Source organism: Cygnus olor, chromosome 2 (genome assembly GCF_009769625.2).
Source record: "Cygnus olor isolate bCygOlo1 chromosome 2, bCygOlo1.pri.v2, whole genome shotgun sequence".
In the NCBI taxonomy this organism is placed as follows: domain Eukaryota; kingdom Metazoa; phylum Chordata; class Aves; order Anseriformes; family Anatidae; genus Cygnus; species Cygnus olor.
Genome location: NC_049170.1, coordinates 122,557,176 through 122,582,196, shown reverse-complemented (window position 1 = coordinate 122,582,196; position 25,021 = coordinate 122,557,176). Strand labels below are relative to the sequence as shown.

The 25,021-nt window shown below is 33.2% G+C and overlaps 1 protein-coding gene and 1 long non-coding RNA gene across 16 annotated transcripts in view; both read left to right on the top strand.

Moving 5' to 3' along the window:
• The window catches only part of ASPH (aspartate beta-hydroxylase), a 116,719-nt gene that overhangs the window by 11,604 nt on the left and 80,094 nt on the right, over nucleotides 1-25,021 (top strand). For 6 of the 15 annotated variants that reach the window (XM_040545720.1, XM_040545712.1, XM_040545718.1 and 3 more), the window contains exons 2-4: nucleotides 4,869-5,018; nucleotides 5,845-5,889; nucleotides 7,126-7,194. In XM_040545720.1, the coding sequence (XP_040401654.1) occupies nucleotides 4,869-5,018; nucleotides 5,845-5,889; nucleotides 7,126-7,194 (264 nt within the window). Of the gene's footprint in view, nucleotides 1-834; nucleotides 1,123-4,868; nucleotides 5,019-5,844; nucleotides 5,890-7,125; nucleotides 7,195-25,021 lie in introns of those variants that run through there. The other 9 variants (XM_040545722.1, XM_040545721.1, XM_040545715.1 and 6 more) reach the window with 5 other exon arrangements.
• On the top strand, nucleotides 10,544-13,320 carry LOC121064369. Its single transcript, XR_005816477.1, has 2 exons — nucleotides 10,544-11,845; nucleotides 13,130-13,320. It is a non-coding gene; the product is annotated as an uncharacterized LOC121064369 (long non-coding RNA).

The window sequence follows — 25,021 nt, the reverse complement described above, 5'->3', positions numbered from 1 at the left end:
CCCCCCTCCCACCCAAAAGGAGAGCTGCTGCCTTTGGTTTGAAATGCAGTGGGGAAAAATAGTTTACTAAAATAGCAATTGTAAATGTGTTGACTAGTGTATTAGCGTGTTGTTTTTTTTTTTCCTTCTCCTTTTCTGGTCCCTAAGAAGACGACACTATGCTGATCGTTAATTTTTTGTTAGCTTTAAATTGTGAAGGTAGTGTGCATGTCGTCAGAATTTGAGTTCATTAATCCTTTTTGGGAAGGGGGAACAAAGCAAAATCAACACTTCAGCTGCTTTTAACAAACATGCAGTAGAAATTTTGCCTGTTTTACCTTCCCCCTGTGTTGCACTACAAGGAAACAGGCTTTGCTGTGGCAAAATTGTACATATCCCTTCTTTGGGTCTGCTTGAAGCAATATGAGGTGCAGTAGGGGAACAGCTCTGATGTGAAAGTTCTTTAGCAAGAATGTGCCTAGTTGATTTCAAGTAACTCTTAGACAACACAAAGCTGTATTTGAGAAATTAGTTGTCTTTTGAAGTGGTTAGTAAGTTTCAAATGATCAGTCTGTGCAGGATGCAAGGGAAGCCTGCTAGAGGATTGCCAACATGGAGAAAGTTTCTTGGGTGAGGGCCAGCTTAACAAATGCAAGCAGGCAAGCTTTGTGTCCAGACTTGTGTTTCAGCTTGTGCTGGTGGATTTAACGCATTTAGAACTCGGGCACTGAGGCAGCACATACTGGGGCAAAAGCACTACGGTACCACGTGTTTGGTTTCATTTGCTGCTATGCGTGATGTTTAGGGATTAAGGGGAGGGGAAAGGATCAACTACCCAGGATGCTCCGTTAAGAGGAGTAAGTGAATTTGATTGTCGTCAGAACTAGATTGCCATATGAGTTCTGAAAAGTGTTTGGCTCATGAAGATAACTGCTCTAAAAATAGATTTTTGGAGGAGAGTTTTCACTTAGGTCCAGTTTCGGGTTCCAGCTGAGCTAGCTTTAAGCAACTTGTTTGCTCCTGTTGCAAGACTACAGTGAGGATAAACCACTTCTTATTCTATCTTCAGCATTACTTTTTGGAGATACCGACACGCTCATTTTGTCTGGAAATTGAACTCTAATGTTATGGCTGACGACACAGGTATAATCCAAACCTTTTTGTGAGCAAACAAAAAATGCATGGTTGCAAATACTGGCTATGTTCGCTTTTGTAATCGGCAAAATAAGCAGCTTACTGTGGTATCTTGGTGTTTTCTAGTCAGTTTACTGTTAGTCTGCGTTACAGACTGTCTCTGTTTTTGATTAAATGTTTTCTGAAGTAGAGATATCTCTTGGGTTTCTGGCAGATGCTTAATTGTAATTTAGTTTTTGCATGAGTAGAGCACATGGTAATATGTAAGAGACATTGGTGTGTATGCAAATATGACTTGAGTTATTTTTAAAGTATGCCAAATTGCAAAGTGTCTTGCTGAGCTAAAGTAAAGAGAAAATGTTTTTAATGTGGTTTTGGTGTTGTGATCTAAGCAGGACTCTTAATTTGGGTAAGTGAGATATAGGACTTTTAAAAATTTGCTGGTGAGGCGTGCAGCACAATTTAAGACTTTTATGTCTGCGTAAAGCCATCTGGTGGTGTAAGCAAAAGCTTACCAGATATGGAAGGTGACCTACTTTTGACATGGCCGGCAGCACATGCAGGGAAAGGACTTGAATTTAGAATTAGCGGTCTGGAATGTGTTCTCAGCCAGAGGCAGTCTTCTGTAATGGCTTGCAATTTTTGGTCTGTGTGTTTGGCTGTCTGTTGAGATCACATGAATTTTTTGTTACATAACTTCTATTTAAATTAGCAGTACCTGGTAAAGCTGCTGTGGTTGAATTCTTAGAGTTAGTCAAGATTTTTGGAAATAAAATGCCTATAAGGTAGGAAGGCACAACATAAAAATGTGGTTTTGTGACTCGAGAAAGATGTTTTTATAACAGCATCTGTTTAAGGGATTTGCAAGGAACAACTTCTAGATTGGAGAGAAAAAAAAGAAAAAGAACAATTACACTTATTTTTTTCCATTTTCCTATTCCTCTCTTTGTTAAATAAAGCCCATTTCTTCAGAGGCAAATAGCAGGAAAGTACAAAACAAGAAAAGTAAGTAAGGTAAATGAATAAGTATGAAATGCAGTAAAGTGCTTCTTTCTTTTTGCCTCTAGTTTGCTCTAGAACGAAGTTGTAACCTGGAATAATTTAAAATGTTTTTGGCCTAGTGGTCCCTTTTTAAATATATGTGTGTGTCTATTGGCTACACTGGAACACAGGCGTAATGGAGTTCTGCTATTATACAGTTGATTTCTGAATATTAAAATTTCCTGTTCAAGGGTGGTTTAAGCGATTTTCATATACAGTTGATAAAATTTTGAATGTGTTATCACACGGTGCTTGCCTCTGCCTATATTTTCAAGGTGCTTGTACATCTTTCTTACGAGAGAGGTACATAACTCATCATAACTTTGTGTACATATAATTAGGGTACTGTATATTAGCAAGTGAGACATGCCTGGGCTGAGGCTAAGTTGTCAGTTTGTAAATATTGTTGATGGTCTATACAAAGGAAATTTTGTTAGTATAGAAAGTAAACTAAGTATTTGGTATTTGATCTTAAATAGTAGTAATAACAATATATTTTTTTTAAATGCTGCATCAGTAAAAGCTGAAGTGAAACAGCTATTTTTGTATTGCTCTGAACTTGGTACATAGCACAATGGATGTAATAAAAGGTTAGTTTATTGCAGCTACGAACCTGGTGAAAAGCAGAGTCTGAAAGTCCTATATGATATGTAATACAGATATAGGGAAATAAGCCACTGGTTTCTGATTATTTATCTCTAAAAAGCTACTCCCTTTTATTGTAAGGAAGAAGCCTGGTAATATTTAGGTGTTCAGGGTATTTTTGTCTTTCTATGATCAGTGTTGGTAAATATATCAAACGTTTTTTGGCAATTAGTGTGATAAAGTTAACTCCCTATTTTATTATAGTCACATTTTTTTGAAATATGCAAGAAATAGTTTTACTTTAATAACCATTTGAACTATTGGTTTTCAACTGTTATTCTGACCCTTTGATGAAATGAGCCAACAACACTCAAAAGTTAGATAACTTTTCTAAATTAACCAAATGTAAATTAAGTTCATGTTACTATTTTAATACACCGATGATTTTGAAGTGCATGTATGTGGTCAAGATCAAAGTAGTTACTATTTGCTTCTAATTATGTTGTTTTAATTTTGGAAAGTCTAGGAAGGGAAATACTGGGAATGTTGTCATATTTGAGTCACTACTATCATTTAGTGTATTTTTTGAGATATATCTTGTATTTGATTTTTTTAATAAGAGGTTATTGTTTTCAATTATATATCTTGCATTTGATTTTTTAAAGGTCATTATTTTCAATGACATTTCTCTATTTGAATGTACAATTTCAGTTATATGTATCCTAAACATTATGTGAAGTTTTAACAACTTATTTTGAAAACATTAAGAGTAACAGTGAATTTTGAGCTTTGATTGAATCACAGTTAGTTTTTTGTTTGTTTTTTTTAACTGTTGACTTAATATTACTACTAATACTTAAGTTTCTGGATTTGAGCTCTCAGCCTTATGTCTTTGTACTTTAAACTGGAATTCTTATTTTTCTTTATGCTCAGTTTCTTTTAACATTTTTACTTCTATTTATGCTTACTTGAGGGCATTTCTTTTTATATCTATAATAAGATATTTGATCATCATTATTTGCAGAGTGAAAAAGAATATTTTTAATATGGTTGATGGGCAGAGTTCAGGGAGATTTCTTTGTTTTCTTTGAAGAGTCAGTAAATCACGACAGCTGTCAGTTTGCATCTTGGACGTGTGTTGCTGGACCCTGTTTGCCCTAGCCATGGGATTGAATGTGGCTGAATGGGCAAAGGTGGTGCTTGAAGGGAATGAAGTGGGGCTGGTCAACACGAAACTGCACCCAAGTGCCTTGCAGCAGTAAATACCAGCAAGCAGAGGAACAGACCTTGAGCCCTGGTGAAGAGCAGCAGACACCTGTTTGGATGCACATTTACTATGTCTTTACCTCAACTGATCCTAAATTGGACCAAGCAATTTGTCTTCTGTACTAGTGGTATCCATTTGAACACCTCTGCCCCTACAGCTAGGTTGGCCCAGTGGTTTGTTTAGAACTACCGTGTCTTCTATATACACTGACTCCTGTATGTGCTATTAGAGACAAATCTGTGGTTTGCATTCAGTCCTTGTCATACTTTTACTTGCACATTTCACAGGTCACGAAGTCTTAAAGTACTCAATAGCAGTGAATCTCCAAACACTTCTAAGAAGCATGGGAGAATCTTTTAGTTAGTAGAGTGTCTGAACTTGAAGTCTTACCTTTTAATATGGTTTAGATTTTAGATTTTTATGCTATTTGAATTTTCATGTTCATTTCATGAACTCACTCAACTTTGCAGTGCTAACTAGCTTTGAAACTCTACATTGCTTCAGAAGAAATACTTTTGTTTAAAAGTGTTTCTGCTGATTGGATTGCCCTCTGGTGGCAGTTTGGGAACGCTTGGCCCAAACGCAAAACATCTCAAAAATGTTAAGCTTTGTGTAAATATCTACCAAAGGGGTAGAAGGAGGGATTTCCTACTAAGCTGTTAAACACACTACCTGTGGTTTTTTTTTGTTGCTTTTATAGAGGCTTTACCACTTAGATAACCGTTAAGCTTTCCAATGTAATTCACAGTGATATGACACCTACAAGTCATAAGAAACCCACAAGATTTATAATTATATGCATAATCATAATTTTGTAACTTATATAAATCCATTTTTTTATTTGTTTGCCTTATTTTAACAGAGACTAAGCATGGAGGAAGCAAGAATGGAAAGAAAGAAGGCCTCTCTGGAAGCTCATTTTTCACCTGGTTTATGGTAATTGCTTTGCTGGGAGTTTGGACATCAGTAGCAGTTGTCTGGTTTGAACTTGTAGATTATGAAGAAGTCCTAGGTAAGAATCTTAAATCTTAAAAGACCTTTCAAACATACACTGTGATGTGCCTTAAATGGATGCCATTTTGCGTTTCAGATAGGAAACCTAACTATTAGACTTCAGTGTGAGTGCTGCGGAGCAGTGCTTCACTAGCTAGCTGAATTGATTACTGCAGTGTTTGCAAATGACCTACATAAGAATACACAATGTAGTTCAAAAAGTACATTTTAATTCTGAACTCTATTCTGATGTTAAGATGGGATTCTCATAAGACTGAAGAAGGTTATTGAAATGCTTGATGCATTTAAGAATTGAAGAAAACTTCAAGGATAGATCTTCATCTTTTTGTAATATGTATACAGCAATTCAATTGGAACTTCAGGTTAAGATGTGTTGTTCCAATTTAAGCTTTCAAAACTTGCAGTAGAGGGTTGGTTGAAAGTAGGTGGCTAATATTGTTACTGCTCCTTTGATGGACTGTTGGCTATAGCGTCAGGACAATTGGTTGTCATCTTGTGAATGTGCTGTTGAACGACCTCAGCTTTAAGCTTGTAACAGTGCTAATTGTATCTCAATATGACAATGATAAGATAGTGTTGTTTATATAGCATCCAAGGATGGAAATTAATGTCTCAACTTTCAAGATGTATGACCATAGGTAGACCTTATGTTATAGGTTTCAAAGTGCAGTTTTACAACTGGTGGTTTTACAGGCTTTACAACTTTATGAGTCTGTTGGTACATCATTTTGATCTGGACTAATTTTAAGAGAAGCTTCTAGTTTGAAATTTAATTAGGTGTAGTGATGCAAATAATGGTTTCTATATTTTTACCATGCATGCAGCCAAAGCAAAGGATTTCCGTTATAACTTGTCAGAGGTACTACAAGGTAGGATATTAGAGAAATAAGCTTGCTTTTCTGTCCCTTGGCTAGAAATTGTTTTAATTCTTAATTTTTAAATAGTTACTGTTTTCCTATAATGCCATGATAGCCATTTTTCATCTTTCTAATTCTTTGTCCTGTTTTTGAATATGATACTGTTCTTCTTATTTTTAGAATAGTGTATTTATTCCACTAGTTATTGTGCTTAACCATAAATAAATGAAGATCTTTTCTAATTGGTAGCTTTGGTACAATGGCAATGACCTTATTTTTGTGTAGTCTAGACCTATAGCTGAATTTTTTCTTTCACAAAGCTGTTTTCTAATTTTATAAGTATATTAAAAACTATATTTCATTTATTTTACTTGCAATCAAGTTCTGCCTTCATTTAGAGAGGGACAAATTTAATAATAAACTGGCAAACTATAAGGACTGAGCTCTTCTGCAAGAAGTGCACAATTTCTATTCTATTTGAAGTTAAGCTTGAATTTTATTAGAGCTAATTAGCTCTCTACTCACCTGGTGATTCCAAGACACTCATAATCTTGGATACCATAATCCTATGCTAAAAATTCTTTTTGAAGAGAATTTTGAATTCTCTTCTTGATTATATTTAAGGCTGGTAGAGCTGCAGTTACCAGAGTAAAAGTGAGATGTCTGTTCTTAGCCACCTATAAAAGGGTGGGCAAAATTTTGTCTGCACTGAATGTAATACAGTTGTTGATAGTTAGGAATGTTTTTTCTTTGTCCAGGAAGTAGGTTGCTTTCCTTCTATTAACTTAGCACTGAAAATGAAATTATATGTGTATCTTAATTCTGAGAATTTAGAATGGCAAGAAGCATATAATCTGAAAACAAAGGGTAATTGTTTGATTAACTTTTGTTTTAATATTTTTTTTCTATCCTTAAACATGGTGACTATTAGATTTGCTTCTGAGCAAAGGGTATTGAGTTAAATCGCATCACTGAATTATGTATTTGCTCTAAACCTGTGAGCACTGAATTAAAAGCATGCAAAAAGACCACCAAGTATTCAGTCTGAAGTCTAGGAGATGAAGAAGGGGAGTAAAAATATTTGTAGTATTTTCCAGGAAATTTAAAATGTGGTTAAGGCAAGACTAAATAATCAAAAACGGTATGGTATCAGTCTAGTGTTGACCATCAGCCATTACGCACTAAAAACATTGTGTTGGAACCAAGCTGCTGAATTCCTAATTCTCTCTTCTTTCTCTCCCTTTTTAGGCAAGCTTGGGATATACGATGCTGATGGAGATGGAGATTTTGATGTGGAAGATGCTAAAGTATTGCTAGGCAAGTACAAACACAAGATGAATAATCAGTATAATTTAATTGTCATATCAATCATTTGATTTTTGTTTAATATCAAAACAATTTTATTTTTTTCCTAATTGAATAATTTAAAATGATTTAATTGTGGTGTTTTATTTCTCATGCAAGTTGTAGGACTTACAGCACTAAAAGTGGAAAGCACATGATTACTTGTAGGATGATTTTGAAGTTAAGTTATCAATTGTTGCAAGATCATTGTGATTATTAATAAATTAATCTAGGCAGGGCTTAAGATGCTTCAAGAGTTGAAACATTGTTCGTGTAAACATGTTAAGCCAGGTCCATTTTAAAATGAGTTCTAACAAGCCTTTGTTATGTGACTGTGATTATTTGTTTAGTGTATTTTGTACTGTCTTCCCTCTATTCTGAGTTCTCCCAAAGTCTGTTTGTTTTCTTTCCCCTTTCAAAACCTACATGGCATTAAACACTGGTTTTAATCACACTTTTCCTTGTATTTTGGGAGAATGTCTTTCAGCTCACTAGGTTTCTTCAAAGAGAAGCTGTAATTGCCAGACGTTCTTTGTGATAATGCTAGAAGATGTAGGTAAAATGGCACTACCATCTACAACTTCACGGTCAAGCATTGGATAGATACCTCTAAAAGTGATATTGGAAAGTTTATTTTTCTTTAATTGATTGGTTGAAATATAAAGCTGTTCTGATCACAGAAACCTAGCAAATTAAATAAAAAATGACCAAAAAAAACCTGGCGTAGTTAACAATTTGAGCAGAGGGGAAGCTGAAATGTCTCAAACTGGTCAAAGTTATTAATAGTATAGTATGGCATGCTATTGGAAAGTCCCACTCCATAAAAATCAGTTCCTTGTCAGTTTTTTTCCACACTTGTGTTTGAAGAAATAAGCAAACGTCTTTTAGGGGTGGCATTTGTTTAATCCCATCACAGTTAAAGAAAACCCATGCAATAAAAATTACTGAACCTGTTTGTAGTGGTGTGAATGTGAGAGGCACTCCAGAGATCTCCAGTTCTCTGAGGGTCTTCAGAGATACAATTTGTGTATTAAATAGTGAATAAGATAACATTTTGCATCATTCTAATCCTAATCTTTTTCTGTCTATTATGTAGTGTGTGAAAAGTGGATATCAATTTCGGTGGGTCAGATTAATTTCATTCAGACTGCCAAGGTGGTCACCACAAACATGCTGCTGCTTTGTTAAATCTGTTCTATGCAACTTGATATAGCTGGGAGTTCGGCCCGTACATGACAGTGTTTCTATTATAAGCTTGCCTTATCATGCATTTAAACTTCATACTTCAAGTGTGACACTAGAAGGTCACATAGCAAAAGTTATTTTTTATTACTTTTGAAAACTGCCTTAAAAATAAGATTTCATCTCATTTAAATTTAAGAGTATTTTCAGCAGCACAAAGGAAATTTTAAGTTTTATGAAGTTACTGAATGTTGATGCAGATTATAAGTATAAAAATGTTTTCTAATAGCTGACATAATATCAGCTGAAGCTCTTAGGAATTTACTGTGCTTGTTGGTGTTTAAAAAAAATACTAAAAAAATGAACAGCAGTATTATTTATGCAGACTAAATTATTTTGTTGATACAGAATCTGAAAGACTAGATTCCCTCTTGAGGAATTTGTATTCCAGAAATAAGTCTTTGAAGTTAGTAAAGAAAACATACAGTAAGCCTGTATTCAACTGCATTAGGGTAACTTTCTACATATTGAAAGCATGGCTCCTTTATATTTTATTTGTGGGGCTCTTGTTAGTACATATGCTACGTTTGAAGACTTGTGACTTCCTGGGATTTTCCTCTGGGTCATAACAACATGTTGGTTTCTCTGTTAACGATGACAAAAAAAAAAGATATTACTGTGTGTAGACTTCTAGGAAGTCATATGCTTTTTAATTTTCCGGTCTTTAGCTATTGCCAGACCACTGTGTATATTAAAATCTCTCGCACCTGTAGTGGTTTACTGTTGTATGCTTCTATAATTTTCAGTTATACAAAATTTCAGTTTACATTTTTAATGACTAATGTATTTTGAAGTTCTTTTAATTTTGAGAAATACTTCTAACAGCCTATTTTATGTTTCAAAGATTGGCTTAGTAGCTGATACTTAGTTTTCTGTAGTATTTGGGCACACCTAAGTTGAAGGATTAAAGTGTATGATTTTATTTCTTGTATATATAAGTTATTATAGGGACAATTCTTTTTATTTTTTTAGTTTTCATTTTTTTGTGAAATCAAAGAACGTTTTATGATTCTTAATACTTCCGTTTAAGTATTTGTGGATTTTGAAAACTGTCTGAAGGAAATATGTTCTTCCACCTCTCCCTACGCACCCCCTCAGCCCCCCCGCCCCATTCTGTAGCAAAAGAAGTAAGAAGAAAAACAACTGAAAATTCAGTCAGCCAAACTCAAATATTTGTTGAGTTAGTTTTGTATTCATTTTTTAAAACTTACCCGGGGTTGAAATGCATATGCTTTCCTTATGGGAAGGAACCTACAGGCATTATTGAAAAAAAAACTATTGAAGCTAGTCTACAGTTGTCTTGCAGGTTCTTCCTATTTCACAGGTATTTGTAAGGATCTATTTACTGATTTCCTTTTGGTGACTGCAAGAGAGGCTTCTTAACCTGCTCCTTTGAAGGCTTCCGTTATCAGTAATTCTCTTCCCACTTTTTGTCTACCTCGCTTTTATCGTTCTTTGAAGGAAATTGTCCTCTTAACTAGGAAAGATAAAATAGTCTTTTGAACTTCTAAAAACTTTGGTTTTCGTGACAGGAGGAGTGTCGTATCTCTGTATTCACTTTAGCTCAGCGTAGAGAAACAGTGGCTTTAGTAGTACTACCAAAATATATATATATATATATATGTATAGGGAACACCCATGTCTGTCTGAATCCTTGGAGCTATTTTTAATACCTCACTTCTTTTTAACAAGTAACAATCTTCTGAGAAATTCTACTTAAATAACTGCAGTAGTTAGTACAATTTTTGCACTGCAGTTGCAGAAAATGGAAAGGGGGGGCGCATTAACCTGGTGTATCAGTGAACAGTCAAAGGGAAGTAAACAGAGTATGAGCATCTACAAACCATTTCTTCCAGCTTGCCTATAGTAAAAGTAATAATATTTAAAAATACATATACACTTGCAAGCAATCATACAAAGATGGAACATTCAGAAAATGTGATGAGATAGTAGAAATTAAGAGGTTTTTGTTTATACATGGTTCATTTATTCAGGATAATTTTCATATCCTTCTCTATTTTTTATCATGTTCTGTTGTAGCATCTTCAAATTTTAAAGTCTTGCGTATGCTCATTCTCCTAGAATAGGTGTTTGCAGGAGTAGACAAACTTTTTTTTCTCTTGATAAATAAATGTATTAAACTGCAAGTGGTTGCATTAATACTGTTGAATAGATAAAGATTTTGATTTCCTAGATCTGTGTCTGACTTGATTGGCAATGTTTAGACTTCTGAAATAAAGCAATTGTTTCCTATAAGTCACTGAATTGGCATGTAATGGCTGCCTTGTAGGGCAGGGTGTGTTTTTTCTTTTGGTCACCAGTTTCAGGTGGTACCTTCCATGTTTGTGTTTGCTTATGAATTTTATTTTAAAAAGTAGTTATTCTCAAATATAGGAATGAAAAATGTAGGCAATCCCTAGCTGTTTTGCCAGAAGTTGGGTGTCATTAAAGACAAAAATAGCTTGAATATCGATTACTGGTACTTTTTTTTTTTTTAACTTTACTCTTATTTCAACTCTTTCTAGGAAAGAAAAAAGAATGTATGAAATAGTGTTATTTTCCATAGCTCAGGCTGAAGTTTTATTTTTCTTCTAAATATAAAAGTCATTATATGCATCTGGGATAGGTTTTGTAAAGATTTATAAAGAAAGGGTTTGGGTTTCATTTATGTTGTTGTTGAGGTGTTTTTTTTGTTTGTTTTTCCAAAAGGAATGTAAGATCCCTCACAGTTTCTGTGGTTCCCTTTGGTGTCCTACTAATCATTTTCAAAGAAAATATGTTGGTATACTCCATGTTATACTTCACAAATTTAAATGTCCAAGAGCCTTCTTCTTGACTTAGGACAAGAATAGGAGCTGCTGTATGGTTATTCACATGTTTACAGAAATTCTATCTAAAATCTGTGTGGTTTTGTTTTTCTTTTTGATGCCAGATTCCAAAAAAAAAAAAAGAGCTATACAAATATTTTGTAATTTAGTGTTTATAACCTCGATTTTATTTTTTTTTAGATTCAAGTTTTTATTCTTAAATTGAAATTTCATTCTTCAGTATATATACCTTGGTTAATGGGTTTGTGTCATTTGGTCCAAAGTTTGAAAACAAATTAGAATGATGTCTGACTGCCCTACATAAAGTTAAGTCTATAAAATTTAATTTTTATGGAACTAAGCCATGGAAGAAGTTGGAGAGGGATATTTATAAAACCTTGATTGCCTCCTGGATTCAATCTGTCATTTTTAAGCCTTTTGGGCTATCCAGTGAAAAATTAAAGAGACTGGCTGATCATTCAAGTAGAGGTTCTGGACATCCAGGTACAAGGATGTGGAACATCATGGACTTGGAAGTTTCCTCAGAATTATCATTGATACTTTCACTATGTGCTGTAAGAAAAATATGCTGAAATATGTTAAATGTCTGCCATAAACTTCTATCCTGAGTGTTTCATTAACCTGCACCTAATCTTGCTTTGTAGTCTGCATGTGCAACACGTTCACTCAATTTTGTCTCAACAATCTGTCTTCTCCCTTAGTCCACTTTTCTGCTCTACCTTCCAACACAAACGAAGGTTTGTTCTGGTTAGAAGTACGGAAAGTTCCTCCCTCTCCTGCTTTAAAGCTTACCAATTACTGGTATTTATCATTGCTTGATCATTCTGTTGTACTTTTCCCTGAATGGAAAAGTTGAAATGTTATTATTTAGTAACTGCAAAAATTGTATTTAAAGAAACAAAACAACAACGAAAAAAAACATTAATCCTGCCTTTGGATTTCAAATGCCAGTTAGATTAGTGTGTCTTGTAGCTCAAGATGGCAAGTCTTGGTCTTAAATATCAGAAATGACAAGCTTGCTCTTCACTGCTCTGCTCATCTCTACATCTCTACTGTAGTCATCTTGAGTCTACTTTAGATTTTCTATGTAGCAACTCATAAGGATTCAAAAAAGAAAAGCTCATCTCCCTTTATACTGGATACTTGTTTTTATCTAGTTTTCTGTTTTTCTATATATTCTCAAATTTGGAATTAATTCCTGAGGATCACGCATACCGTGTTGAATGTAGGTCATAGAAAAAACAATTGAGAAGCATGTTCAAAAAAAAAAAGGAACCAAACAAATAAAGAAACATGACTCCCACTCCTAGCAATCAGTCCTCACTTTTAAGCAAAATCAAAATTGTGCATGACAGAGTAAACGTAATGCTTAATAGTGTGTCTGTGACGAGATTTGGTTATTGTTTCCTTTTAAATATTTTTCTCAGTTATCTATTGCAAACCTCTGAGGTTTGAACATAATGGTTTAAAAAACACAAATGCAAATTTGATGATGCTAAGTAGTGTAGGATTCATAAATCTTACTGTTTAAAAGCTTTCTGAAAGTGAATACTACAGTAAGAAAACTGAATATAGACTAATTTGGTTTTAAGATTAAGAACAATAGCAAAGCTCCCTTCAATTTTAAGATTTTGGGTTAATATTGTGCATGTTTATTGTCCAAATTATAGCCTGTACTTTGAAAGATTAAACTTTCCTAACATCTTTTTTTCCTAAATAGCTCTCCTATAAAGACTGCTGTCTGTGACATGAGTTGTCTTTCACAGATCCTCCTTTTACAGTTTCCTCTTTCCACCTAACTGCTGTCCTTTTTTTCTCTTTCCTCTATTCTTGTGTAGGCCTGACCAAAGATGGCAGTAATGAAAATATTGATTCCCTTGAGGAAGTCCTTAATATTTTAGCAGAGGAAAGCTCTGATTGGTTTTATGGCTTTCTCTCATTTCTCTATGATGTATTGACTCCTTTTGAAATACTAGAAGAAGAAGAGAGCGAAGCTGCAGATGATGTTGATGGTACGTCACAGAATGAAGGGGTTCAGGGAAAAAAGACTTGTGTTATTTTGGATTTACAGAACCAATGACTGAAAGACTAATTTGATTGGCTTTCAAAAATGTCCATGAAATCATCAGTCTTAATATGACAGGAATTTCTGGCATTGAGGAAAATGGACACTATAAATACTGAACTAAAGTCAGCCACGCAACGTAGATTTGGTAGTTGAAAGCCTTTCAGCGACTTTTCCATTTTTGTGACAGGAAGACAAATACTACGCAGTTGTGTAAATATGTAGAATAAAACGTGTCTGCAGTTGTCTAGTTGGCTTGTGTATGTGCTTTAATTTGTGCACTTCGTGCACAAAACTTACAAAACTAAGTGTAATAACCTCTACTGTTAACGCTGTAACATTTGTCTTTCTACAAAACGTTAACTGAAGCATTTTGTAACTGCTTTGATTGTAAAGTATTCTGGCATGACTGCATTATGTAAATACATATTTATATGTTAATCCTTAATGTGGACATAACAATGATAATTCTCTTGTGAAATATAATTTTAATAAATAATTTTATGATTCACTCATTTCTCAGATAGATACTTTTTACTTGTTTAAATAAAAGCACTTTATCTAAAAGTGCTGAAAAACTTTACTGAGATTTATTTCTAAGCTAGTTAACGTCTATTGCATTCAGAAGATATGTCATTATATGGTCTTATTCCCCCCGATTTGTCTGTTTTCAAACGAAGTTTTCATAATTTTTTTAATAACAATCACAATCACACTGCAGGGGCTATTCTGAATTTGATTTTCTGTTAAGGTAGGCCTTTTGTGAAAGTGGTAAGCTGTGATTGTATGTTTCGTATGTAATGCTGAATGTATTAAAGATTAATTAGAAATTAGAATGTAATGTCTTCTATTCCTTGCAAAGTTCAAGAACTTAACTCAAATTTCAACCCTTTTAATGAAACTTTTGACAGTTGTTTCAAAAATATTGTACGAGTGTACAATAAAGGTGCATGAGTTCCATCTGCTATCATAAAGCTACTGGTATAGAAAGGGTAGTCTGTAACTATATTCTGCAATTTACATCAAGTCCTAAAAGCTGAAACTGAGCTGTAATTTTAATACAAGAGTAGCGTATATTCATATTATTATTAATAATATAGTGTTTATAGAGATGCCTGCTATGTTTACATTTGTATCCGTTTCCCATATAAAGTTTATGCCCAAATTGTAACTGTATTGGAGGAAAGCTGAAATTTCAACCTCTTTTAAAAATCAAATTAATTTTCACTTGCTTCAGCATGGCAATTTTAAAGCTATTTAACGTGTTTCAAAAACTAACATTATAATTAAACCACCCAGCTACAAGAAGGTTCTTCTCAGTCTTTAAAAAAAGTTATAAATAGTGTTAGTGTTAAGCAAGTTAAGTGTTTAAAAAAGCACTTTTTTTTAAAGTGGTCTGCCACCTAAGACTTAACGTATAAGTAGAGCCGTAAGAACATAAGCCATGTTCTTTGAAATATTTGTGGATTACAATATCAGAAAGTAAATAATGCATAATTTTAATCTTTTTACTATGGGATATATGAAGGATAAGGCAAAGAAAACACTGATATTTTATGAAAATTGGGTATCATGGGATTTATACCAAATAGTTGAAATATATGTTGATAATCTGATGAAGGTTCATGTGAAATAAGTAGAGTACTTGAACCGTGAAAAAAGTTGCAAATACTGAAATACGGCATAGTTATAACAGTATACAATTACTTACATCAACTTGAGCTTAATGAGGTGAAATGCAGGCAGAGTTCTGAGTTAGTAGGGAAGCTCCTTGTTGATTCTATTAAATGTGTGGAGAAAAAAAAACACAAAACTGTAGATGAATTCTAGAGTATTTAGTTTATAGAATGTAGGTTTTTCAGAAGTCTTAGCTCTTGCCTGTGCTAGTTCCTGCTGAATAAACAATTAAACACTCACTGGTGAGGAGCATTGCTTCAGGATTGGTCAAAGCTCTCCTGGAGTTTAAGATAGACTTTTGATTTTAATGAATCACATATAATTATTGTTACTGCAAGCATCACTTGACCAGTAAGAGTGGTAGTAAGATCTAAATGAGTCTTCAATTATTAACAGCATGGCAATTTTCAAAATAAATAAACAAAAGCGGTAAGAATTCTAATAAGATAGAAGTGGACCAGTAAGAGTGGTAATAAGATATAGATGAGTCTTCAGTTATACCAGATAGCGATTTTCAAAATAAATAAACAAAAGCAATTTAACAGCCAAAAAGTTAAGCTGAATATAATATACAAATAGTCAAGGAAAAAAAATGACTATCTCAACTGTTGCTTCTAAGTCAACAGCATGTGTTTGATATTAGTTGAGGAAGTTGAAATGTCAATTTTTAGTTTGCTTTGGGGCGACTACCAGTTATACAAAATACAGTCAGTAAATTAATGTTTGAACTGAAATCCAAAGAACTTAAAGTGCTTAAGAATTAAAATAATTTAAGAAGCAAAGCTGCTGCTTTGTACCTACAGTTTTTAAGACTTTTAAAACAGGAGTAAAAGCAAATAAATGTTTTCCTGAGGAAAATATAATGCCTAATGTAGTAATAGGAAATTTCCAGTTTTCACAGCTACTTAAGAATGAAAATTTAATGTGAAATTGAAAACATTTTTCATTAGCCACTTTCATGTTCCTTGCAGATCACTTAAAGTAAATTTTACAAAGCTACACAAGGAAATGTCTGTGACTAAAGTTAGTCTTTTAGCTTTGTCACCATTTTAAGAAGTACGTGGGATGCTTTGTGTTGCTCTTTTCTAGTGTTGGTAAATGTTTGATATTTTAACTGCCAGTCTTCAGCAGAGGTTTACATGTTTTGAACAAAATACTGCGCTAACCTTAGTAGCATAAGCTGTTGCTCGTTTTAATGTGATACTAATGTAAATAACTTGTAGGGAATAAAAAAAAACTTAGTACCCCTAAGTCTGAAATAACTGAAATAGCTTAAAGAAGGTTTGAACCCTGGATTTCTGTGACCACCTTCAACAATTTTTAATTTAAAAGTAAGAGGGTAATTTACATGGGGTGAAATAAAACATCATCAACAACAAAAAAGCACAATGCATGTAAAATAACTTAAAATCGCAAAGAATAAGTGGGAAGATGTTGCATATCTGTTGAAATAATGGCAGCAACTTTTGCCAGTGCTTTTTTTCCTCAAAAATCAGCTTTTTGAGAACTTGTTCAATTTTTTGTTTCAAGGTTGATGAATGATGTTTATCACCTGTAGGTTTTATAGTACGCTAATCTTGCATTACCAGTGTCTCCAGTGACTGGCCTTAGAAGAAATTAAATTTTTATGACAGTTATTCATGAGCTACGGTTGTATGCATTGAAACATTCGGAGGATTTTCACTTTAGTTCAAAATTGTTAATAGATAGGAAAAGAAAACACCTGTATTGTAAACATGGTTTGGTTCGAATTTGACAACATTTGAAAGCTGCTGTGTGCAGTTCAGCTATTACGGACAGATGTATACTATTTTCCTCACTGAATTGCAATCAGGTAAGCAGCTCTCATAATGATGAAACAGAAGCATGAAATAAATACTTTATTTCATATAGTCAGGTAGGATAAATTCTTCAAGTTGAAGTTAATCAAGACAAAAAACTTGTTTGTTGGTTTCTTATGTCTTCTCGTACAAGATGCAAAATACATTCATGTCTGTGACAGAGAAGAAACTGCTTTCTGTCCTTTGTGTCTCATTTGGATTTCCCTTCTAAAATCAGGCAGTTAAGCATGGCATTTTTAAGTAACTTACTGAGAATCTATTGTTCTGTTTCATTTCTTGTGCCAGTTGTGGAATTAAAAAGCTGGTTTATATTTGGGAGGGTTACAGGCTTTGGTATGCCTGGCAGTCTGCATACAGATAATGAATAAAAAAATTCAGTTTAAGGTAAGTATGTGCTAGCCTTCTTGTCAGCAAGCTATTTAGTTTGGCAGAAGAACTTGTATATCCCATGTAGTATATTATAAATACTGCAGCCATTTGCAGGTGCGTATTCAAACAATAATAGCTTTTTCTGACTTGCAGTTCTTCTGGAGACAGTAAATAAAAGAAGGGGGCTAAAAAGCAGCCTGATAACAGTTCTGGCTTACAGATTTATTTTTACTTTTTGAGTTCTGCAATTTTAACATCTCTTGATAATATTCTGTGTGGTCAGGGAGGCTTTGTGTACAAAAAAGAAATTAAAAATCTAACTCGTGGAATAAAGTTAAATTCTATTCTTTGTGTTTTCACATTTGCTGAGACCTCATGAGTTATGGGAAGAGTCAGAATGCAAGCTGTAATGGATAAAGCTTGAGACTTTCTGTTCTATTACCCAGACTTTACACAGATTGCAATAGGGTAGTTTGATAGCTGTTTAGTGCTAACTTTGACCGTATACTTTCCGTAGTAAATATGATATAGCCTCTTTTTCAAATGTGAGTGGACAGTCAACTTTAAATCAGCCTACAATTGCTGCATGATGCTGCAGGTTTAAAGTGTTTTTTTTTTTTTTTTTCAGGTAGACGTTGTAGTGAAATTATTTTATAGGAATTTGTATTTCAAAGCCTTTTGCATAAAAATGTTATTAAAGTTTTCAGTAGTACTAAATGCCTAATATAACTGACATATACAAGAAGAAACTTCAGGTTTCTCATGTGGAATTTGTTCTGGAAAATTTTTATGAAAATTTTTATTTTTATGAAAGAAAAGTTTCCCCTTTTTTCCTCAGCTGGATTTTGTTGCAGAATTAGAGTGCTTTGTAATATTTTAAGTTTTAAAGAATCAGTGAAGACACAAATTTATCTACTGTTAACTACTATGTAAAAATATCCACTTTAACAAGAATACTAAAGTTGTAGTATGACTTTTTAAAACATATTTGGAAAACATTGGTAATATATCAAAATGTTATCTTTGAAATGTCCTTTTAATACATTAGCTCAAATAGCAATTGTTGCATTCTTTTATATGTGCTTATAAATGTTTTTATTTCTTTCATATAGTCAACACAGGACCTTTATAATATAGGAATAAGTGGAAAAAAGAGGAACTTAAACAGTAACTCAAAAAAAAAACAAACAACAGATACTTAAATTATGACTTAGAAGGAAGGTCCTTAAGTTCAGTTACGTGATTCTTAAAATTCTGCACGTTGGTTTGTATGCCCTGAGACTGTTAAGAGAATCCGTCTCTGCTAATGATTTTACTTAGGTGCCAGAATTTTTCACATGCTCCCTGGAATCACATTGCTGACTTGGAAAAGCTAAGTGTTTTGCCTCCGTTTCTTGCTTCAGGCTGTTTGTTTCACAAATAAGACTTACCGATCTTGTAGTCATTGTAGGGATTCAGATGGAAATGAAGATGTAGCATGATTTATGACTTATTATTTTTACATAAACAATAAAGTTCAAAATATTGTAAATAAGTATATTCATATTATGTTAAAATATGCAATTTGCATAGTTATGTAAGGCATTATTAGCTTGCTGAGTCTTAACATTGTATAAAAAGCATATTTAAACAAATTACAGCCTGCCTGAGTATTTTACAAATTAAATATCAATAATCGCTGAACAGGATATTTTGTAATCTGCTTTTCAACATAATGCATATACTTTTATTTAAAAATCATTTCATATATCTGTGTGATATTTTTGTATATCCCAGGCTTAGTAACTTTTTTCCCTGTCAAGACATGCTTGTACGATTATTATCCTAAAAAATGCAGGAACACTTTTCAACTGTGCAAATAGGGGAGGGTCTGGGGCTTTAAATATGGCTTTGTGCTGCTTAGCTGAGCAGCTTTTATTATTATTATTTTCATTGATGCTGCTGTGTAAGAATGTGTGAGTCTATTCTTCCTTCTATATAAGGAAGTTGTTTTATTATTGTTACATGTGCCTGCTGCTTAGAATTAATTAGGTTGAATAACTTTTTTTTTTGAGATAGAATGCTGTACTTCAGCAGCGATGGTAATCTGTGAGGCAAGAACTCAACAAGACTTTCATATTATTCATATGCTTTATTGGATTTAGATCTTAATCCACATCAGCACGATAATCCAGTCTCTTTAATGGTTTTAGAAAGATACAACTGCTAATTGCTTTATATTTTGGAGAAGGCTTTTGTACAGTTCATGCCTCTCCTATGTGCTTTGTGCCTAGTTCCACAACAAGCTGAATGACCTCAATTTCTGTTAATGGCAATGGCAAAAGAAAGCAGTCAGCATCTTGCAGCACGTGCCTTTGACTGGAGAGTAAGGTTTATTTTTTAATAAAAGTTTTAACGGTCTTAAATAGTCTTAAGTAAAGCAGCAAGTACTTTGACTGAAGGAAAATGGCAACTACATTTTTGAATTTGAGCACTACATTGCCATATTCCAAAAGACACATTTTGCTAAAGCATGTATTTCCATTGGATAAAGTGGATCCAGACCACTAGAACTAGAAACAAAAATAAAGTAAAACTGAACATATATCATTACTATTGTGATATCAAGGAGATAATCTGACCTCCTTTGCTCTATACATTCCAGAGTTTCCATTTTAATTGTCAATTTTATTTTAATCGGTTTTGTGTAACGCATTGTAAGAAAAAAAAAATCTCTTTATAAGGTACAGTACATATGTGCTTGAAGATATCTTGAGTTAATGTGTTTATTAAATATGTGTAAAAACTGCAGAGAAATATAGGTTTAGTGGGTCTGAGAGAGAACTGGCACAATACCTAGCAGAGAAATCAGCTGGGATATTGGTCATAATTACATGGCGCTATACTATTTGGAGAGAACTGAGCTAGCTCTGAGAAGTTATGAAGCATCTTAAGTAGCATGCATATGGTGATGTGGTACTTTGCTTGAGCCTTACATCTACAATCTGTATTGTTCTTGGTACTGAAGATGCTTTATTCTTAATGAGCTAACATGTCTCTCCATAGCATTGTGGTGTGCTATGTACAGGTAACTTTTTATATAGCAAATTTGATTTATTTTTTTTGTCAAATTCGAACATCACAGATTTGTATGTAACCTATTTCCATTTTACAACAAATCAGGTGAGGAGCCAGGAGGGGTAGCCAAGAAAAAAACTAAAGTCAAAGGTACTTTAAAATTCTTCTGTGTGGAACTTTCTGCAGATAATGATGTTTGAAATGCATGCACGTTGCAAACACAGATTGCAGGTTATAATGTTTACTAATACTAGCTGTGTTGGCTATGTTTTCTAATGGTGCAGCAAACAATTATCCTTCCCATTTTTCAGTAACTTTTTTTAACCATTTATTGTCATTTAATGGCAGTGCTTTCCAAACCAGAGATTTTTTTCTTTAGATTTTTTTTACAACAGTTGTCGTGTTTGGATTACAAGTATTCTATTTTGGTCACTGCCAAATCCTCTGTTATTTTTCATGAATTCATGATACTATCTATACTTCTACTTTATTGTAATCGGACTTGATTACATTAATTTCTGCTTATGGTTATATTTAAATAGTCTATTTCTTACGGGAGGAGAAATTTAGGTAAAGTTCAGAAACTTTCCCTTTAATAAGATATGCAGAATCAGTTGCAGTGATGATCTTCATAAATTTTTAAAAAGCTTAAAGTAGCAACCAATTTAAGGCGCATATTTATTTATAATTACATTGCTGTGTGACCAAGACACAAAAACCTAAAGGTATTCAGTGCAACAAAGACAAAAAGCTAATTAACCTGAGCAAAACACCAAACTAGTAGATGTACTTCAGGTGCTTAACTTTTTAGAGGTGCTGAGTTACCTTGCCGCAGCATGGTGCTATACAAAGAATACAGTCTTTGTTGCATTAAAGACATTTAGACTTCTATGTTTTTTTGTTTTATTTTGTTTTTCTATCAGTATGTAAGAAATGCAGGTTGCTTGTAATATAAAGTCTTATAAGAAACAAAATGCTGGGGGAAACTATCATGCTTGTATGAATGTGACTTTCTTAGCGTCTTTGCATGCGAGTTGCAGTTTTTAGCATTTATTCCACGTTGTGCTTGCTATGACTTTTTTGACTTTTTTGGCAAATTGTGTGTTTCCAAGAACTTAATAAATGTCATTTAACAACTCATTCCAGTGTTTTGAATTATTTTGCAAAGGTGTTTGATATGAGAATGAAGAAATGTTGTGATAATTTCCAAATGCTTTATGCCAGAAAACAGTTGGAAGGAAATATGTTATTCCTTTTAGAGTGAGCTGTGTCATTGTTCACTGTATAGAAAACATTACACAGGTGTTATACAGGCAGTTATTGCAAGAGAAATATCATTTTCCTGCTCTATACTTTGACTCTCTCTGAAAAAAATGAATAAAAATTTAAAAATATTATATAAATAAATATAGATCAACTATTTTATGTACAAAATCTTTATTTCTTTTTCAAACAATCTGGGAGTATTACTTCTTACACTAAATACAAATGTTACAGATTTAATGGATTTATTTCTAAATTTTGTTGAACATTAAAAATTCTTTATTCTGGGGAATGCTGCAGGTATTGACAATGGTTTTCAAAACTGAGTCAACTGGAAGTCAATATGGAACTTCCTAGTTTCAAGAAGAATGCTGTTTTGACTATTCTGCTGATGCATTATCTAGATACAGTGTCTCAGCTGCATATCTAATTTAGTTGAAATAGAGAAAATAAGCACAAGAGATGCAACTCCAAAAGACTAAAAAACAAACAACAACAACAACAAATATTGCTATTAACACCATATATGGAAAATAAAAATGTACAAATTGATTACCATTTAGTTTGATTTCATTGAATGTGGTGAAATGAAGTTGAACATCTATTTTGGAGTTGATTTGATTCACCAGGACATTTCTTTTTAACTATTTTGTACTTGTATCTTAGTTTTGTGAAATATATACTTAAGATACTTAAGTCTTAAGACTAATCTGAAGCAATAATGTAAGGAAAATGATGTTGTATACTTTTCTGTTGTTATAACAACAACATTTATTATCTTAGGAAGTTGATAAAATTGTGAAAAAAGTATCTTTTGGTCATGGTCTTGACATTTCCAGACCCTACAATGTTCATGTCATTGTCAGATTCAAAATCTGTAGTGATTTTCAGGCTCACAGACAAAACTGTTTTTAGCATTCTACAGAAGCTGGTTAACGGAAAGGTACTGGAGGCATGTTTTTTCCTAGATTAATGCTTCATTTGAATGCCGTTGTATTAAGCTGAGGTTATTGTCTGGCTGCATGGTGTGAGGTCAGAAGTCAAAACTAATTTGTTTAAATTGCTTAAATCTTAAAAATGTGTACATATATACAAGTTTAAATTGGCATCTAACAAGCATTAAGTGTGAGGATAATCAAAGCTTTTAAATTGTTGCTCATAAAATACATTCTTTGATCTAAGAATGGTTCTCTTACTGAACATTTCCTCTTTTTTAACTGAAAAAAAAAGTAAAAGAAGCAATTAAAGAACCACTCAAGAAATTAAAGCAGAAGCAGGAATCCAAGAAGGAGGAAACGAAAGATGAGGAAGAAAAAAAGAAAGCCAGGAAAGGAAAAGATGCCGCTGATCGAAAGGACAAGAAAGCTGTTGATACGAATAAATTAAAGAGAGAGTCTGACAAGGTTAAAAAAGACAGAGGAAAGGAAAAGGAAAAAAGCCTAGACAAAAATGTAAAATCCAAGGAGACAAAAAAATCAGCCGGTGAAAAGGATGGTACTATTCAGGTGGGAAAAGACAAAGAAACAAAAAAGATAGTTAAAAATCCATCCAAAAATTCTGAAAGCTCCATAAAGACAGACAAGAAAGAAAAGAAGTAAACTGAGTTCTGATTGTGCTAATTAAGAACAGACTGAAGAATGAGAAATGCAATGTATTTATAGTGTGTGGTAAATATGGCAGTAAGAAAAAACTAAGGCTTTTTGGAAATGTGTGAACAAAAGTTATATATTTTTTGAAAATTGTTAAGCATGTACTGGCATTATAAACACAATGCAAAAATGTCTGCTGTGAAACTCAAATATGTACATATGTTAATATGCCTGACTGAAATTGTAATGTTGTATATCAAATGCAAGTTTAAAAGCAATATTAAGAGGATTATCTGGACACACAGAGTGACAAAAACAACCAAGAGGAGCATTAACGGAACATATTGTCGTAGGAACTTACCTGTTAGGTGTAAATTATTCTCTGCTAAACTTAGTTTCTTGACGTGGACTGAGAAGACTGCTTTATACCCAGACAGTCAAACCAACTTCTGTGTTGTGTTATTTTATGAGACTTGTGTTAGAACAAGTTTTTGTTGATCCTGTGACAATATATTCTGCTGTTCATTTGTTCTTTCTTTCTGTATTACTGTTAGGTCTGAAAACTTGATTCATTGTCATTTTTCAGTTAACTCAATTTTTCCAAGTCTCTGGTAATGAATACTTATGAAAATTAGGCCACTTGTTTCTTTTCTGATGGGTGCTGTTGGATTCCAATCACATTTCAAGAAGAATGATTTGCTACTATTGTTGTGTTCTGGTTGAACTTAGAGAACAGCTCGTGTTTTTTGGTTTATTTTTTTGCAACTATTAATTTCTTCCAACAACACTTACTAAGTACATGATACTTCTGTAAGCAAGCTTCTATTTTAGCACTAAAGAATGATTTATCCAGCAGTCTCAATAGAGTAAGCAAAGTTACAAAACATTTCTTGAGACATATATTTCAGTATTTTGTTGAATCTATACTTGCTTACAAATTTATATAAGGAAAGGAGTATTTTCTAATTTTACTAGATAAATAATGGTGTTTAGTATGCTGAAATAATTCTACAATAAAAGTACACAAGATTCAGAACAATTTGTAATGAAAGTTGAAGATTTCTTATTGTAATACTGAATTACTGTTCTAAAAAGAAAACAAAACTAACAAGTGAAGATGATCATGGGTATATGCATATGGGTATGGTGTGAGATTAAAGTCCTGGAGGTTAATTCCTATATTCTTTTCTTCGTTCTGCTTAAATTCTCTATATAACTATTGACAATACACTTATGTCAGGCAGTTGGTATAGCACACACATCTGTAGAATACTTTGATCCCTAGAGGTACAAAATGCAATCAGACTTTTTTTAAATAAAAAAAAAAAAATAGTTCAGATGAAAGCTGTAGAAAATAATACAGTAACTTAAGATTCCAGCTGTTACAATTGACAGAGTTGATATACTGTTCTATGTTCTAAACATTTGTATGTGTGAAGAAGGAAGGAAAAGGGGTGTGTGTTGTGCACATTATAGTGCTTAGTGAAATCTTGACGAAATGATTTAATAAATGCACTTGTATAGTGAGTGTTCTTTTTTAGGTCTCAGTCATGATGGTTATGATTAGTCATCTGTGCTTTATTAGGTGTTAATACACGTTTGATGGAGGAGTAGTCAGATCGCACTTCTCGAGAATAGTGACACAGTGCTAAATGCACATCAGTTTTCTTCCCTAATATGACAGTCTAGGAGTGAAATTTAGAATGAGTTACCTAATTACTATATTTTCGTATCTATGAGCCAAGATATGACCAGCTGTGACCAAGTTTATCTGGTTCTAAATAAGTTTCTTTTTCAAAGAACATTTTGTTTGAGTAGTACTTCAGGCTGTACAGATAGCTACACAGTAAAAGGATTTTTTTCCCCAGA